The 17,113-nt window shown below is 36.1% G+C and overlaps 1 protein-coding gene across 7 annotated transcripts in view; it reads right to left on the reverse strand.

Annotated features, from left to right (window-relative positions):
• Nucleotides 1-17,113, reverse strand: part of CDIN1 (CDAN1 interacting nuclease 1) — a 220,911-nt gene that overhangs the window by 21,588 nt on the left and 182,210 nt on the right. Inside the window, exon 11 of one of the 7 annotated variants that reach the window (XM_081288680.1) lies at nucleotides 10,457-10,640. The exons of the other annotated variants lie outside the window; for them this stretch is intronic. Within the exon in view, the coding sequence (XP_081144806.1) occupies nucleotides 10,472-10,640 (169 nt within the window). The 3' untranslated portion in view covers nucleotides 10,457-10,471. Of the gene's footprint in view, nucleotides 1-10,456; nucleotides 10,641-17,113 lie in introns of those variants that run through there. 7 annotated transcript variants of the gene reach the window in all.

Here is a 17,113-nt window from a genome sequence, read left to right on the forward strand (position 1 = left end):
CCACGATTTCCACAGGGAAGCAACCCTTGTGACTTTTGTCTATTTTCATGATGGACCTCACACAGATCAATCACCCAGAGCTCCCGACACATTTATAACGCCCCTTAGGCTTATTTATGGATGAAGCATTCCTTTTCCTAAAATAGTTGCCATTTGGAAGAGAAATTCTTTTATCTCATCCATGATTATACACAGGTTCTAGTCTGGATCTGTCTTTGGTAGGACTAATAATCCCTGTATCAATTTTGAGATTCTTAACAATAGTGCCTTTGGGTGATCATTGCCGCTCTCAAACTGTCCAGTAAGAGAAAAGAAATTTCAGAAGAGGATGGGAATGGTAACTTCATGTGGAGATAGGCATCGTGAGTGGGGCATAATTTTAAGAGAAAAACGTTTAGAATCATAGTGTGATAACAAAACTTTGTCTTAATCTAATTGAGAGATGGTTAATAGAAGGGACCCATTCTGTTACTGAATTTTACTTAATTTGTCAGGATTCGTACTGTTCATTCAGCAAGTAAAAAAAAAAAAAAAAAGTATAGTTGGAACTATTACAGCAGCAAAAAGCTCTCATTTTGTGTCTCATTTTGCTTACACTCACCATTCACTTAACTTTATATATATATATATATATCATTTGAAAAACAAAAAAAGGCCATGGAAGATTTAAGTACACATTTTCTCAATGTTTACCTTCTTTTTTCAAAGTGCTTATCATAATCTGATTAAACTTATTTAAAATGTTTCTATATTTATTTATTCTAAAGGATTGGACATCATCCTTAAGAAAATGGTTTGCAATTTTGGATCTCCTTAACTTGAGCATGTTTGTGTGGGTGTCAGTTTCTTTGTACAACTGTACATAAATCCCCCAATGTTAAACAATAGTAGCTATCCAGGGAACTGAGGCACAAGGGGCAAGTCAGTCTCTCAAGGTCACTCTTCAGTCTCTTCTTACTTTGTATTTTAGGAAATGTGGGGAAGTGCAGAAATGTTTTATTGTACTAATCTAGATAAGGAGGAAAGATCTGGATCAAACAATCAACTCAGTTGTAAATATACTTTCCTTTTTCCAGACATGAGAAAATAGTACCAATTTACATTTGTACAGTGTCTTATGAAAGCTTTTTAGAAAATGCTGTCATGTTATTTAGGAGGATAAAGTACTACAAAAATCCACTGGCAAGAAAGAACCAGAGTCAGGGTGAGGTGTGCTGACTTCCCACCCAGGGCATGGAGGAACCCTGTGGAGTCCTGCCAAACCTCCTTATTCCATTGATTGCTCTTCCAGTTGCTTCAGAATAAAAAAATGAGGTCTTAACTTTTACAACTTCTCTTGTATAAGGAGATAAAAAATTCATTACTATTATTCACTGTTTAAATGCTACACATTTGATGTAACTGCATTGTTAAAATATATTTAAGTGATAATTCTGTTTTGAAACTGAGTATTTTACATTCTGATGCTTCCACCTTCTGACAAGCTATTTATTACTCTGTTTCTACAGACAATCCTTTGAATTCTATAAAATGTTTTTTTTAGGCATCCTAAAATATCTGAAGGTTCATATAATTTTTAATCTGCCAGGATGTATTAATTTGAGTTTTAAAAACTTGAAAAAAACTATACCTGAGTTCAAATTACTCATTTTTAGAAAATTTATGATTATCATGTTTCTCTTTAAAGATGTGGCAATATTTTATCTTTCCAGGGAACTGAAAACATATAGATCTTGTCCAATTTTATAACTGTAAGTTGTATAATTCTACCAAAAAGTATGAAAATAATCACATATTTAATTTACTTATAAGAACCTTAAATATGTTATGCAGGCTACCTAATGTTTGATTTTTTGGCTAAGATTCTTATATACTGGGAATAAATTAAAACAAAAAGACTTTTTTAAACAGAAAGAATCAGTCCTTAAGTGGCAGAACAGACTACATTTATAACAAATTAAGATGGAATTGTTTCAAAATTAATAAAATGTATAAATATGTGAATGAGCATAATAATGCTATAAATACATTTCAACTGAATAACAGATAACCAAATACATTTTAGGGAGTTAAGTATATTCACTATAATCTTAGATTAGTTCAGGATAAAATAAGAAACAGGATATTCAATAATGAAAGATCAAATAATTTTCTAAACCATTTATGAGAACTATAGATTTTAAAAAGGCTGAAGGGTAATGAAATACATTAGAATGGCAGAACACTGTTCCTTATATCTTGCATCCTTTAAAAAAGTACACTATTTTTATTAATGCAAATGAAAATGTAGGTTAAGAGTATGAAACCACAGCTACTAATTATTGCACTGTAATTTTTGAAAAGCTACCACATTTCAATAGCAGTGATGGGAGTGGAAGAGTGACATTTGGGGGTGATTTCACTGAAGATGAAATTTCTATTTGGTTGTGAAGGATGAGACGGAGAATGTCAGATGAAGGACATGAGAGTAAGGACAAGGGCACTTGGGCATTTTGGGTCTTTTGTAGAAGCCAGTTTGAAAATCAGCATAGCAGGCAATTAAAAGAAAGTATCTGGAGCTCAAGAAAAAGATATAAACTGGTGACATTTGAAAATTCTGTTGAAAACAGAAGTGGAGGTAAGGTTGTTGGGGGAGTAGAGAGAGAAGGAGTGTGAGGATGTGAACTTGGGCAGAGAATGTAAGGGGCACATAAAGGAAGAGGAATCAGCAAGGATGGTGCACCTTTCACAGTGTGGAAGGAAAATCAGGAGAGATCTGATCTTACAGGTGTCTGTGTCACCATTGTGAGCTGTGTGGGTTTAGCTGTTTTTATGGTATACTGTGTGTCAAACTAACAAGTCATAACAAATAGAGGGGTAAATTAAACTTTGGGCATGCAGTTTCTCAGTTACAATAAATCTTGGGTTCAAAAATTATGGCTTAACTACCAATTCTTTCAGCAAAAAGTATTTGAGCTCCTGAGAGGTGCTCAACTCCCAATTAGTTATCTGCACAAGGTAATGGGAACAGTTTTCCATGGGTCACCAGAGAGCAAGTTTTCAAGTTGCAATGTGTGGAAAAGTCTCCAGTCCAATTACCAGCTCAGGCTATGATTGGTGGCTCTTCTTTGCACTAAGGTGCGTACGTGAATGTATGTATCAATGTTACTTGTATTTGTAGAAACCTTTGCACCTGCTTCCCTGATGCCTTGGGCTTCAATACATGGCTACCCAATTCCCTTGGTTAGTAAGTCATATGCCCCCAGAACCTCAGCGATCATCTGCTGTTTTTCAGAACAACTGGGGCTTGGTGGATCCAAGTGTGTGGCTTGCCTTATGCTTCTTTTCAGTTAACAGCAGAACCAAGAACAACATCACACAGATCATTGAAATTTGTTGTCATCACTGCTCAGGGCTTCTTTTGTCAAATTACTACTAAATTGATGATTTTATTATGATGGGAACCCAAGTATATGAGAACACCCTTGGTTCCAGCTGGCTTAAGAGCCTGGAACTTCTTCCATGTAAATGTTATTCATCCCACTGTCAGAAAAATAAAAACTACAGAGGCCCTTTTTAGTGAATCTGTACAAGCAAACTAAACTTTTACAAGGGCAGCAGCCTGACCTTGGAAATTAACCTCATAGTTCATTCAGATAACCAGTTCATCTTCTTATGGCCAAACTGTGCACCACTTAACAGTACTTGACAGCTTCACTTGGACTAGAAAAAGTCACACAGTCCTACTACCATGAAATCAGCAAGGGAGATACCTCAAGGTGGTGCCCACAGGAACTCCATCCCATTTCTAGCAAGACTTCCATGGTACAACACTCTACTGACGGAAAAAAAAAAATAGCAAAGGGGAGGAGAGATAAAGCACAGGACATCAAAAAAAAAAAAAAAAAAAAAAAAAAAAAGGCGGAGGGGGGATTTAGTTACCAATCAGAGCCAAAGAGAAAGAGGTGACCTTTCAACATTTATGCATAAATTCAACATTTATACATTATTTAATGTAAGACCCAACTAAATTCCAACAAAAAAAATTTTGTGAAAAGAGTGAAGATTTTATCTACCTAATAAGCCAGATAATTCTTCTCTAATGCAAAACAAATAGAATAGGGGAAACAAGAAAAATTTGAGCAGACAACTTCTTAAGTAAATAAGGACACAAAAACCTGTGATTCTTGTGAGTTTTTTGCTTTTATACTGTCCAGATTGCATTTTAGGTGTATGGCAAGGGATTTAAACAGGCAGTCCTATATAATGCTTTAAGCAAGTATTGCTTGTTAGACTCCAATGCCTCTTTGTTTTCTTTTTCCTTACTTCCCCTCTTCTCCTTTTCTTCACAAGATAAGTGCCTTCTGTGTCTAGTGTCCAAGCTTACCCCTACCACTCCCATGGCTACCACTGTTCCTCCTCACAGGACTGTCCTTACCTTGTCTCCCCATTCTCACTGACAGTCCCCACTAAGCACCAGCACTCTGCCAGGCACTTTGCTGACTTTAACTCAAATCTTTCCTATAATCCAGGTTGGGGTTATGGCTCAGTGGCAGAGTGCTTGCCTGGCATGTGTGAGGTGCTGGGTTTGATCCTCAGCACCACATAAAAATAAATAAAAGTATTGTGTCCATCTAGAACTAAAAAAATTTTAAAAAATCTTCCCTATAATCCTATGAGAATTAGTTTTCATCCATCTACAAATTCTAACTTATACTTCCCAAGTGTTCACTATATGTTCACAGGTACCACGGCTCAGAGGCTCCAGCTCTGGTTGCTAAGCCTACACACCTTGTTTAAACAAGTGGCTCTGGTTTCATCATGCAACAATTTTAAAATAATGAACACTTGGGGGTCTACAAAATGAAAAAGGTTACTACTAACTAACTGGGAGAAAGGCACATTCCTATTTCTACACAATGCTTAAATATTGGACCTCTGGCCTATATGAGTTTATCTAAGACTTTTTGTAGAGAATTAGTTAATGTGTAAATTACACATAAGAACTTACAAGAAAACTTTTAAACATCATTAAAAAAAAAAAGGTTTCCCAAGTCCCAACATATGTTTTTACACAAATCTGCATGCTCCAATTAATCTGCTGAACTGCTGGTGTGCGGCTGGACCGCCTTAATCATCTTTATAAGCACAATGTACAATTTGTGGTCTAATTTCTAGCAAGAAAAGTGCACCTAATTTTGGCTCTCCCCATTCTTAAACCTATTTTAGAAAATTAGAATTTAACTATAGCTTTACATAGTCTTAAAAAGAAAAACTGTATGCAGCTGCTGACAGGTCATTGATGTTGTAATACTCTGAGTACCCAAGGAGAGATTTTATAGTATTATCCCAATGAATGACATAAAAGAGACTTAGATTTTAAAAATTCATCTCCACTTGTCAAACATTATTAGGAAAAGAGGGAAAAGTAGATATTTCTTGGGATGATCTGACACAATGGCATGTTTTTTTCCAGTCCACTATGTCTGGCTGGCAGGACTCTTTTCTTTTCTAGTGTAATAAACAAATATTTAGTACAATGCTATGTTTGGAACAAGGCAAGTCCTCTTTTCTTTTTTAAGCCCTTGGCTTGATAGAACAGTCTTATTGGAAATGGCTATTGTGTTTACTGTTATTTGATGAGAAATGTCATCTGACTAAAATTCTTCTGTAATAAATTCATTCAATAAAGCCATCAGTAGTTTGCCCAGTTTAAAAACATAGTTTGCATTATAATGCTTTCAAAAGTCCCTGATGGAAAACTCCTTCTCTATGCATTTGTTCATACTAACATGCAAATGTGCTTGCTCCTGGGCTCCCTCCTCTCTCCTGTTTTAAAAAAGTTGAACAACTTTTAAAACATTTTAAGCTGTAACTTAACATGTAAAAATTCAAACCTGGAAATGCCATATCTATTTTATAGCTTATTATAGAATCATTTTACAGTTAGAACAAAAATGCTGAATTATTAGAGAATGATGATTTACTAAGAATGAATTAGCAGTATTAAAATAGAATTTTCATTCATTTTCTTATAAAATTTAAATGGCTGTCACATCATGTTTTTGCTGATATAATAGAATATTACTCACATCCCCCACCTGCCCTGCAACATCATCTCTTTGTAGTTTGTTTTGGCACATCACTGACTTTTTACGGTGGTATTTATAAGTTTATTATAATTTTGCTTGTAAATTATGGCAGTTGAAAGTTACTTTTATTTGGGAAAATTTTCAGTGCCAGTTAAGATAACTGGAGACACCCTTGAAAAGTCAGGTTGGTGATTACTGGCCCCAAGTTAAAAAATAAAAACAACACAAGCTCCTATTTCTTAATTAATCTAGCTATGATCCATGACTATTTTTGGAAGAGGAATCTCTGCTGAAGAAAAAACTGTGTATACTGGTCAGCACTCTTGCTAATATCAACTTAACATGTTTTACTTGAAGGACAAAACTTTCTGGAGAAAGGAGCAGTCACTTTTCTGAGAAAGCAGGCTATTCTGTGGGACCATGGCCTGCATTTGTTTGCTAGTTCCTCTAGCACCTGAGATCTTCATGAGAGCAGGACTGGATTTTATGTCTTTGTGTTCTTTAAGGTCAACTACAGTGCTTGGCATGCAGTTGGGTGCTAAATACTAGTGGTTGGATGAAGAACTGTTTGGAGTAAAGACAACTGAATTTATGGTAATCTATAGTTCTGTCTAAAAAGACAGTATTGCCAATCTCATTGTAGCATCATGGCTCCTGGCCTTTGTGTTCTGTTTCTGAATACGTCTGTATTCTAGCTTCTGTCTGAATCTTTATAGGGATGAAATGAATATCTGTGTTAAAACTCTTATTACTATCTTATTTTCAAAGACACAATAACACATTTCCCCCACTTCGAAAGGAATGAAATCGAGATGCAAAATTGCTTATTTGGATGGACTAGGAAAAACACTAGAATAGGAACTTGAATTCTGGATGCTAAGCCTGATCCTGATCTAACTGGCTATGTGATCCCTGGTAAGTCACAGAAACTTTCTAGGCCCATTTTACTCACCTGTAAATGAGAAGGCTGTGTTCTTAGATAATCTTTAAACCCTCTTAGGCCTGATATTTTAAAATTTTATTATTACTTGTATCTTCAAAAGTATATATGATTTTAGCGTGATTTCCAAAAAAAAAAAAAAAAAGGAGTTAAAAAAAAGGTGTATCTATTTGCTCAGAAAGAATAGTTTGAGCTTCTACTTGTAATATATACTTAAACCCAATAAGATACAGGTACCAAATTTCATTCTTATCTACAGTGCTAAACTCAACATGTAAGATATAGTAGGCAATTATTTACCTTGTAATTATTTAACAATCTTTACTGTAGAGCTAAATTTAATGGTACATACTCATTGGTGATGATATTCTTGCAAGAAGGAGATTTGGGGAGTCTCTGGGCCTTCTCTAAATTTCCACATAAGAGCAGTTATAGAGGTCGAAAGTTTGTAGTTTTAATTAGTATTTAACACAAAAATTTAGGAATATTAGTCTAAGTCATAGTCTGTCATTAGTTGCTGTAAAACACTCTTGGAGTCAGACAAAGATTAGATTCCTAACTCAGCCACATACTTGTTCCCTGACCTTGAACAGTCTTTAGTTCTCCTATGACTAAAGGAAAAATAACAGCATCTATTCTGTAGAATAGTTAGAAGGATTAATAAAAGAAATGAATAGAATTAATGAACCATCTCATAAAAAGTACTCAATAAACAACAAATACTTTTTATTTTTTATTTTAGTAAATGAACTTAATCATAACTTCAAGTATGTTCACTGCTGATCATTTAATCAAACTAGGCTGGTGGAGGAAATTCCTTTTCAAAAGCTGTAGAGAGAAGGCAAAGAAGGAGGTATGTCTAAATATGGTAGGTTGTAAGGTATCTACTCGTCTAGCAGTATTCTAACTCTACTAGCTAATTCAATTATACTATAATTGCTGAAGCTGTGGGTTAAATCAATAGTTTAAAGCGACTTAAATCATTCCCCAATTTTGATTTACACCCAAATTCCAGTTTTCCCAACGGTCTGTGGCTAGCTATTGACATTTTCTTATCTAACTATGTGTTGGTATGAAGTTGCTGAAACTTAACAAGAAAGCTGAATAAGATGGTTTCTGAGGTCCTTTCCAGTTCTAAATATGATCATTCTCTTTTCCTGAGTGAAGAATAGAGAAATCCCCATTAAAAGGTTCTGGAATATATTTAAATACTGAAATAGTTTCAAGTCCCAGAATGGCATACAGTGCTACCATGTCTTTACTCACCATAACAGGATGCTTCGATGTACAGGAAATTGAGACTCATTCTCTATTTGGAATCAGTCTAAATACAAACAACTGAGAATTCTGTATCAAAGACACTAAACTTGTTTGAACTTTAAAAGAGGGAATGCTGCTGATACTCTGTAAGACTACAGCATAAATGAGACTGGCTAATGCACACCACTTAGGATAGCAGTCTGCTCTGGTGGACCTCCTTTAGATGACTATATTCACACCACTTGGGATGCTAACTTAGTTGGGTGGATTCTTAAACCTATATAGCTCCCTTCCCCAAAAATCTCTGGCAAAGAGACTATAGTCTCTAAGACCCAGAGAAGTCTGGTACCCTGATCAGCCAGTAAGTACAGGTTGTAAGACTTGAACTCAGGTTTAACAGACTCCAGAATTGTTTATTTTGTTTTGTTTTGTTTTGCCCCTCTCATACCAATGGTTCCCAAAACATCAAAGGAGAATGGCAGGTAGTGGTAGATGAACTGGCTGGGAAGCTGGATAAAATGCCCATTTCTAGGTCTCAGAGACACAATCTGCTTTAGAGTTTCTAAAGGAGCTTAAGGGATCTATGCTTTAAACCACTTCCTCTATTACTTCTTACATGCAGTTAGTTTGGGAACCAGTGAGCTGTCCTTTTGTTTGTGGCCTCAGGGAAAGACACATGGGGGGGGTGTGAGATTTGAATGCTGAAGAGAAAACTGGACTTAGGGAGAGGCTAGGTTGTGAGATGGTCTTTGATGCAGGGAACTGGCAGGTTTGTGAGACAGTATGACAGCTGTTCCATATCGAATAGAGGGTCAGTGAAGGAGGAACAAGGCTGGAGATGCATCTAAATTTCAGATATCAAATAGGTGCATTGCTTGGGGGAAAACTAATCATCTGGTAGTGGTTTCTTTAAAGTTCTGTGTTGAGAAGGATTCTGATGCAGTGAGTGGTAGCATATACCCAAATATAAATACTTTATTTCAAAGTGATAAAGTGATTAAAAATTTTTATTTTAAAATGATGAAAAATAAAAAAATAGAAAGGGCTGGGGATGTGGATTATTGGTTAAGCATCTCCAGGTTCAAACCCTGGTACCCAAAACAAACCAATCAACCTATATTTTGTAGTCCACCAACACTGACTTTGTATAAGTGAATATAAGATAAAAGCGAAACAAATAGTAAAATCTAATTATCCACCCCCCCCTCAATTTTACCTGGCTCCCATAATTCTGTTTTTAATTATAGCTTTATGACTTTTACCTGAATTCCTCAAGTGCAAATACTTTCTTTTAAAATTTATTTTCATCATCTCTTTAGTGCAATGCAGAAAAGGAATCTTAAATATTTATTTCAGCATTTTATATTTTTATTGGTTTTGTAAACCACTGAAATTGTAGGGTGTACTTACAGTGAGTTGATTCCATATGCAGTAAATCAACTGGAGAACAGACTGTAGTGTATACCGTTTATAAAGTGAATCACTAGAGCTAAAAATACAACTTCCTCCCCTCCCATACCTAAAAACCTGCCAACATCGAAACAACTACAAAATTGCATGCTAAAGAGATGTGTACTATATTCCAAGATAAATACATACAAATTAAACTGGAAAACCTCAAGGTGTTATTGATTAATTCTAAGAAACACTTTGTAATCAAGTCACATAGTACTGTTTCTCTGGGATAAGCACAAGGAGTAGGAAAAAAATTTGGGAAATATGAATGGGGAAGGGGCTGTATATAAATACTTTAAAAGGCAAAACAGAAGGAAAGTTGGTAGCAGAGGGTAAAAAGATAAGCAATCACAAAAAGGTGTTTTAGCCTCCAAGAAATATCATCAAAAATTGAGCCTCTATTCCTCTTCTCTTATTTGAGCCACCTCCCAGGAAGAGGTCAGGTCTTGCTCATCCTTTCCCAATGTCCTGGGGTCCCCTATCTAGGACATCTCTGGAGATCCATCTGTTCAGAACTTTGTAAGAACAGTGATGAGAGGCTGTGGAAAGCTGATTGTGATGAAGCCAACGACTCTGAAAAGTCCAAGCCACTCCTGTGGTAACTGGTAGTTAGGGCTGTGTTCCCAACTGTGTGGAACACTACATTCTCTCCAAAAGGGACTGAAATATTGTAAAATCAAGCAAGTTAAGAGAGAAGAGATCATCCAAGCAATTCTAACAATTCTATGTTAACCCCCTAGTACAATTAACAGGATCCATTAGCCATATCTTCCAAACTCCTTAAAAAACCTTTAGATAGATTCTCCTCGCTAGAGCAGAGCCTAGTAGAGTAGTTGTTCATTAAATGTTTTCTTAATGTTGCTTTGCTGTCTGAATGGTTGACTCTGAACATCCAGAAAGCTGGTAACTTTTCACTGTAAAAGGTTTTGGAAAAATAGGGAAAGGAAGGAATGGGAATAGGTCATTGCTTTTAGATCTCAAAATCAACAAAGCAGTTCTGTCCAACATCATGTGTCTGAAGTAAGGAAGTGGAAAAGTTTGGTAGATAGTAAAGGTGCAGGGATTTACTTAGAAACCGAGGAAATCATAAAGATAATAAACATATATATTTCATTTTTCACTGTCACTAATCTTGGACATAATTAGAAAAAAATGTTTTTATTTTACTCACACTTAGGGCTCAACAAATGTCACTAACCTAATGAAATACATAATCAATAAGTTAAATACCATAAAATGCCTTATCAACTATCAAGATAATGATGATCTCTGCTGATAAGTATTTTTTCCTGGTAATATCAAATTCAGAATGACTTTTAAAATAATATGACCTCAAGATGAAAAGAGTGTTATCAAAAATACTGAGACAAAGAGATAAAAATATCACTTTTTGCAGCAGTTTTTTGAAATTCAAGGTTTATGAGTGTTTTTGAGGAAATTTAAAAATTACTTCCAATTGAAAGTGTATTGGCAAAGCAACCTCTCTCATAGTTTGGAAAGGTTTTAAAATGGCTCTAAGATTTAATTTCATCTAAACAAGGAGAAAAAGAGATCAAGATTTTGGGGTGATTGGCAACCACTTTTAATATAATTAAAATGAGCTCATTTTATCTTTCTTTTATTCAGGGAAAGAATAATTTCTCCTGAAGGCACTTTGCTGCCTTTTCCCCCTTGGAACCTGCCTTCGGGGCCAGGATTCTATAAATGTCACACGAAATGAGTTTACTTAACTGAACAAGCACACTGCAGAAACAATGTAATGACAGAAAAAGCAATCCTTTTAACATGAAGAATAATTTTATCTTGAAGGCTACAGCGAGTAAGTGATTAAAAAGAAAAATATTTTTTAGTTATATATGACCTTGTACTGGATGAGACAAGGACTCTGATGAAGAATTTAAAAAGCAGAAATTTACAAAGTAGAAACTTAGTTCCAAGAGGGCAGGAGCTTCTCCCTGCCCCCGAGATGGACATTATGAGAAGAAATAGAAAATAAATTAAAGAACAAGGAGGTTTATATCTCTTCCCATGGATTCAGATTGATCTCCATGGCTTGGTCCCATCACCAACACTGCTGCCTGGAGAGTCTATCCCACACATATCCAGGACATGGATGTCCCCAGCTGATCTTTATTTATTTATTTTTTTGGTGTTTCTGTTTCATATCTTTTTTTTATTGGTTGTTCACAACATTACAAAGCTCTTGACATATCATATTTCATACATTAGAATCAAGTGGGTTATGAACTCCCATTTTTACCCCAAATACAGATTGCAGAATCACATCGGTTACACATCACATTTTTACATACTGCCATATTAGTGACTGTTGTATTCTGCTACCTTTCCTATCCTCTACTATCCCCCCTCCCCTCCCCTCCCATCTTCTCTCTCTACCCCATCTACTGTAATTCATTTCCCTCCATGTTTGTTATCCCATTCCCCTCATAACCTCTTATATGTAATTTTGTATAACAATGAGGGTCTCCCTCCATTTCCATGCAATTTCCCTTTCTTAATGTGTGAGGTAAGATTGTTCTTCATTCCAAAGCTGTATCAGTCTCCTCAAGAGAATGTGAAACAACCAAAAACATTCAAACATTATATTATTCAGCCAGGCATGGTGGTACATACCTGTAATCCCAGTGACTCAGAAGGCTGAGGCAGGAGGATCACAAGTTTGAGGTCAGGCTCAGCAACTCTGTGAGGCCCTAAGTAACTTAGCAAGACTGCCTCAAAATAAAAAAGGGCTGGGGATGCAGTTCAGAGAGAACTCTGTGTTTTATTTCTAGTACCCTAACCTCAAATATAAATTATATCATACACACACACACACACACACACATACACACACACACATATATATATATATATATAATTCAACCTGTCTTGTTATACACTTATTGGTCACTTCCTGGGGAATTAAACAGTGCATTTTAAAGAACTAAAAAAAATATTCCAGAGCATTATTTAAGTCAAATACTTGGAGGAATAAAGAGAAATCAAATTTCTTTCTTTTTTTAATGTATTTTTTAGTTGTAATTGGATACAGTATCTTTATTTTTTTTTATTTAGTGCTGAGGATTGAACCCAGGGCCTCACATGTGTTAGAGGAGCACTCTACAGCTAAGGCACAAACCCAGCCTGATTTTGTATTTTTTATTTAGAGACAGGGTCTCACAGAGTTGCATAGTACCTGCTGTTGCTGAGGCTGGCTTTGAACTCCTGATCCTCTTGTCTCAGCCTCCCGAGCCACTGGGATTACAGGTATGTGTCACCATGCCCAGTGAGCAATCAAATTTCTAAAAGCAGTTTATCATTCCTTCTATATATGGATTTCCACAATATAGATATATTAATCAATTGATAGAATAGTCCTAATCTACTAAATGTAAATGAATGAATCCATAAAATAAATAAACCAGTCTAGATGGAAACTAAAGGAAATATTAAACTCCTACATAAAAATGAATATGATGTAAAATTACAAAGTCATTTCCTATAACTGTCAATAAATTCTATTTATAAATTTGGAAAACAGATAAAATGCTTCTCAGGCTAGATCTTGCATATTGTTCCTATATAAGCCTGGATATAGATGAAATCAGAAAAAGCTGCTTGTTAAACTCCATTACTATTGGACCAAGACTTTGGCTGAATAACATTCACCTTTTTGTTTTAAAGATACATCAAAACTCTTGAGTTGAAAGGTTAAGTGTACTCTTTGTGTAGTTGATAAATGCAGGCCTAATCTAATCAGGGCCTGTCATAGGCACTGCTGCCCTGACCCAGGCTTCTGGTTTCCACACGGGTAAGATCTAACCAAGATGTAGGCTCTAGGCCTTTGACCTTCAGGAGACCTTGTCCATGCCAGCCGAGAGTTCTGGTTAACAGCCAGGGAACTCGTAGTTCAAATCAGGAACATGTGCACTTTGCTAATACAACACATGGCTTTGAAATTAAAATGCAACATGATCAACTGCTTCGGGATATTTTAACAACTAGGAGAGAGATTATAGTTAGATAAAACTGGGCTTTCAGGTCACTTTTGCTCATTCATGTTTCTTCCCATTCCTTTGGACTAGACAAATTTAATTTTATTGTATTTCTTGAGAATTTGCTAGAAAAACAAAAGTTTGGTAAGTTATTTCATGGTTGATTGATCTCAGGGAAATGGGGATGTTGTAAGGTTTCTCTGCGACATGTGTCACCTATTAGATAGTTAGCTTTTTCTATTTCCAACTGAGCCAAACCAAATTAATTAGAAAGCGGTTTGAATTACAAGCTAAATACAATGAAAAGTAATAAAAACAGAAAATGACATTTAGGTCATCAATAATATTCCTGAGGTAATTTGGCATTGATTTTTCTTGCTTTCTATGATAAAGAGCTTTACAAGTTGTCAAACTGACAGTTTAACCCCCAGTTGTTACAGTAGTACCAAATGCAGGAGTCAAGAGCACAAATTTAATAATGAGAAAGATTTATTTTCTTTTTGGATCTCACTTTGCTTCTCCTAGAAATCAGCACTAGGAGTATAAGAAGGCCTAAGTTACCTCACACCTGAGGAAGTCTACAAATCACACAGTTCTTGTATGAGTCAAACTTATGTCTACCTTAGTAACATCAAAAACTCAAAGCAGAACATTAGATGAAACCAAGGAAACTCCCAACACCATACACTAGTACCTTCTTTTTTAATAAGGAAAAAATACAAAATATGACAAACCTTTGTGAAATCCTGTACTTGCCAAAAAAGAAACATTTTTCTTTATTAAGTGAAAATTTAAATTCTTCTTTTTTTGTGTGTGTGTGGTGCTGGAGATTGAACTCAGGGCTTTGTGCATGCGAGGCAAGCACTCTACCAACTGAGCTATATCCCCAGCCCAAAAGTTAAATTCTTGATTTGTTTATTATATAATGTCTGACATCCATAAAAATCAGTGTTTTGAATTAAACATTTTAGTCAGGAAAAATTCATGTAAAGTGTAAAACTTCCCCTCCAAATATATTAACCTATTTAGTTGGAAGCAAAAATCCCAACAAAGGCAGAGAAGGCATAGCTTTTATTTTATTTAGATGTATTTCCAGTTTGGCAACTGTTGGAAAGAACTGGAAGACTGGTGACCCTTCACCTAAATTTAAATCCTATTTCTCCAGTTACTTTAGGGACTTTAATAGTGATTCCCTTGACCCTAACACATTCACCTGTCAATTAACCACAGGCAGGTGCCTGGCAGGATGGGAAGGTCCCCCTATCCCAGTTCCTCCAAAGACTCTTCCCTGACTCACTAATGCACAGCAGCCATCTGCAGAAACCACAGTAATTCTTTTCCCAGTTTGACTTCAGGAGGATATTCCATGCCAAACTGCTTTTGGTATGTGGAAAGCATTGGAGACAGCAGCAGATGGCACAGATAACCACTTGTCAGAGTTCTCAAACAACCTTAGAACAGCAACGGGTTACAAGAGCATCTTAAACACCTACCCTGAAGTCACAGACTGAAAGTTTTAACTGCTGAGTGGATTTTGATATCAGGTCATTAATCGTACCCCAAGACATACACATCTGTAGAGGCTGAAGTCCAAACTTCATGTCAGAGCTTACAAGAATCTTAGGATTTTGCTTCTCAGAAAATTCAGTCTCCCCACTTTTCTACCACCTTCCATTCCACCAAACACTAATCTCCTGCCATACCAAATCATACACAGTTCTCTGAATATGCCAGTTTCCTTAACACCTTCATGTTCTCATTTTTATTTTGCTTCACTTGGTCTGCATCTGTATGGAATTACTTCATCCCCTACTTTAAAGTTGGGTTTAGTGACCCTCTCGGGGTGGACTCAGAATGCCCTAGCCATTTCTATCAGAATGAGATGAACCTGTACCCCAGATATAGAGCAGTGCTGGCCAATATAGAAGCCACTAGTCATAAGCACTATTAAAATCAAAATATTATTACTATTGTGTTAATATCATTAATTTCTTGAAATTGCATCCTATTTTGTGTTATACAGATTTTTCTTTCCTATGGTAGGAATCAAGCCATGTCTTCAAATATCTGATTTCCTCTTGTAACATAATTCTTTTGGAATTTGGAGATGTAGTTAAACAGATGCCATAGGAACATGGTTCTCCCAAGATTTAAGGAGAAGACTGGAAAAAGACCACCCTCTGAGAGTAAAACTAGAGGAATCTACACACAATCCATTCCTGTATTTCTTTCTTTACAATTTTTTTTAGTTATACATGGACACAATATCTTCATTTTGCTTATTTATTTTTATGTGGTGCTGAGGATCGAACCCAGTGCTTCATATGTGAGGCAAGTGTTCTGCCTCTGAGCCATAACCCCAGGCCCCATTCCTGTATTTCTTAACACATATTTACCTGAGCCTCACTGTGCCAGGCTTGGTGCCAGGCACAGCAATGAAATAGCAGGTAAAATTGAGTTGGTTCCTGCTGAAACAAATGTCATCACCTGTCAGCACAATTCAAACTACCAGATGGCTTGAAAATGGATTACTTATGGGGTGAGGATATTGCCCTAGATCAGGTTGGGTCCCCAGGGAATTTAATAATATAAAGATATGATAGGCCACAGTCTTCTACCTGAAAACCATGAGCCAGATGGCTTTGAGAATTAAACTGATCAGATTCAGAAATGTATAAATATTGAATATTATGTTATAGTGGGGAGCAGAGCAAACATATTCATATTTCGGAAGCAAAACACAGGACTATTCACACGAAGTGAAATAAGTCTCTAAATGGTGTCATTTGATTTCTGGTCAGGTTTTATGGCCAAATATGTTTCAGTGCTCCCTAGCCAAAAGAAGTTACAGTTTGTGGAGTTTGGGGGGCTTTCAGAATCGCAGATTAGGTACTATACGCTCTATTTGAAAATACATATTAGCAACTTTAGAGTATCTTTTAATGTGGAATCTAGGGAAAGAAAAGCCAAAAGGGGATCTCCAATTCTCTTCCTGAAACAGTGTTTCAAGTGTGTTGAGATTCCTTTTAAAAATGTCAATGCATAGGACTACTGAATTTGGTCAGCTGCTGTGAGTTTGATTTGTGCGAGTTTGATTTGTTCCTTTAACGGGACCAGCTCTTGTGAGTGGATAAATGGGGAAGGTTGAGGCTGAATGCTGGACCATGAAAGACTTGTCAAGGCCCTGCTAGCCTGAAGCTCTTTCTAGAGCTGTGAGTCCTGGCCCTGGTTGTGCACTGGAACCAACTGGGAAGTTTTACAAATTAAATCTCGGAGGGTGGGACCAGATATTACTGTGCCTTATGTTTGTACGTATGTAAGTATTAATATTTTACCTTTTCAACTGGGATATAATTTATACAGTAAGGAATATTAAAATTCCATCGCCATCA

The sequence above is a fragment of the Spermophilus citellus genome (genome assembly GCF_964194105.1).
Source record: "Spermophilus citellus genome assembly, chromosome: 4".
Classification (NCBI taxonomy): Eukaryota; Metazoa; Chordata; class Mammalia; order Rodentia; family Sciuridae; genus Spermophilus; species Spermophilus citellus.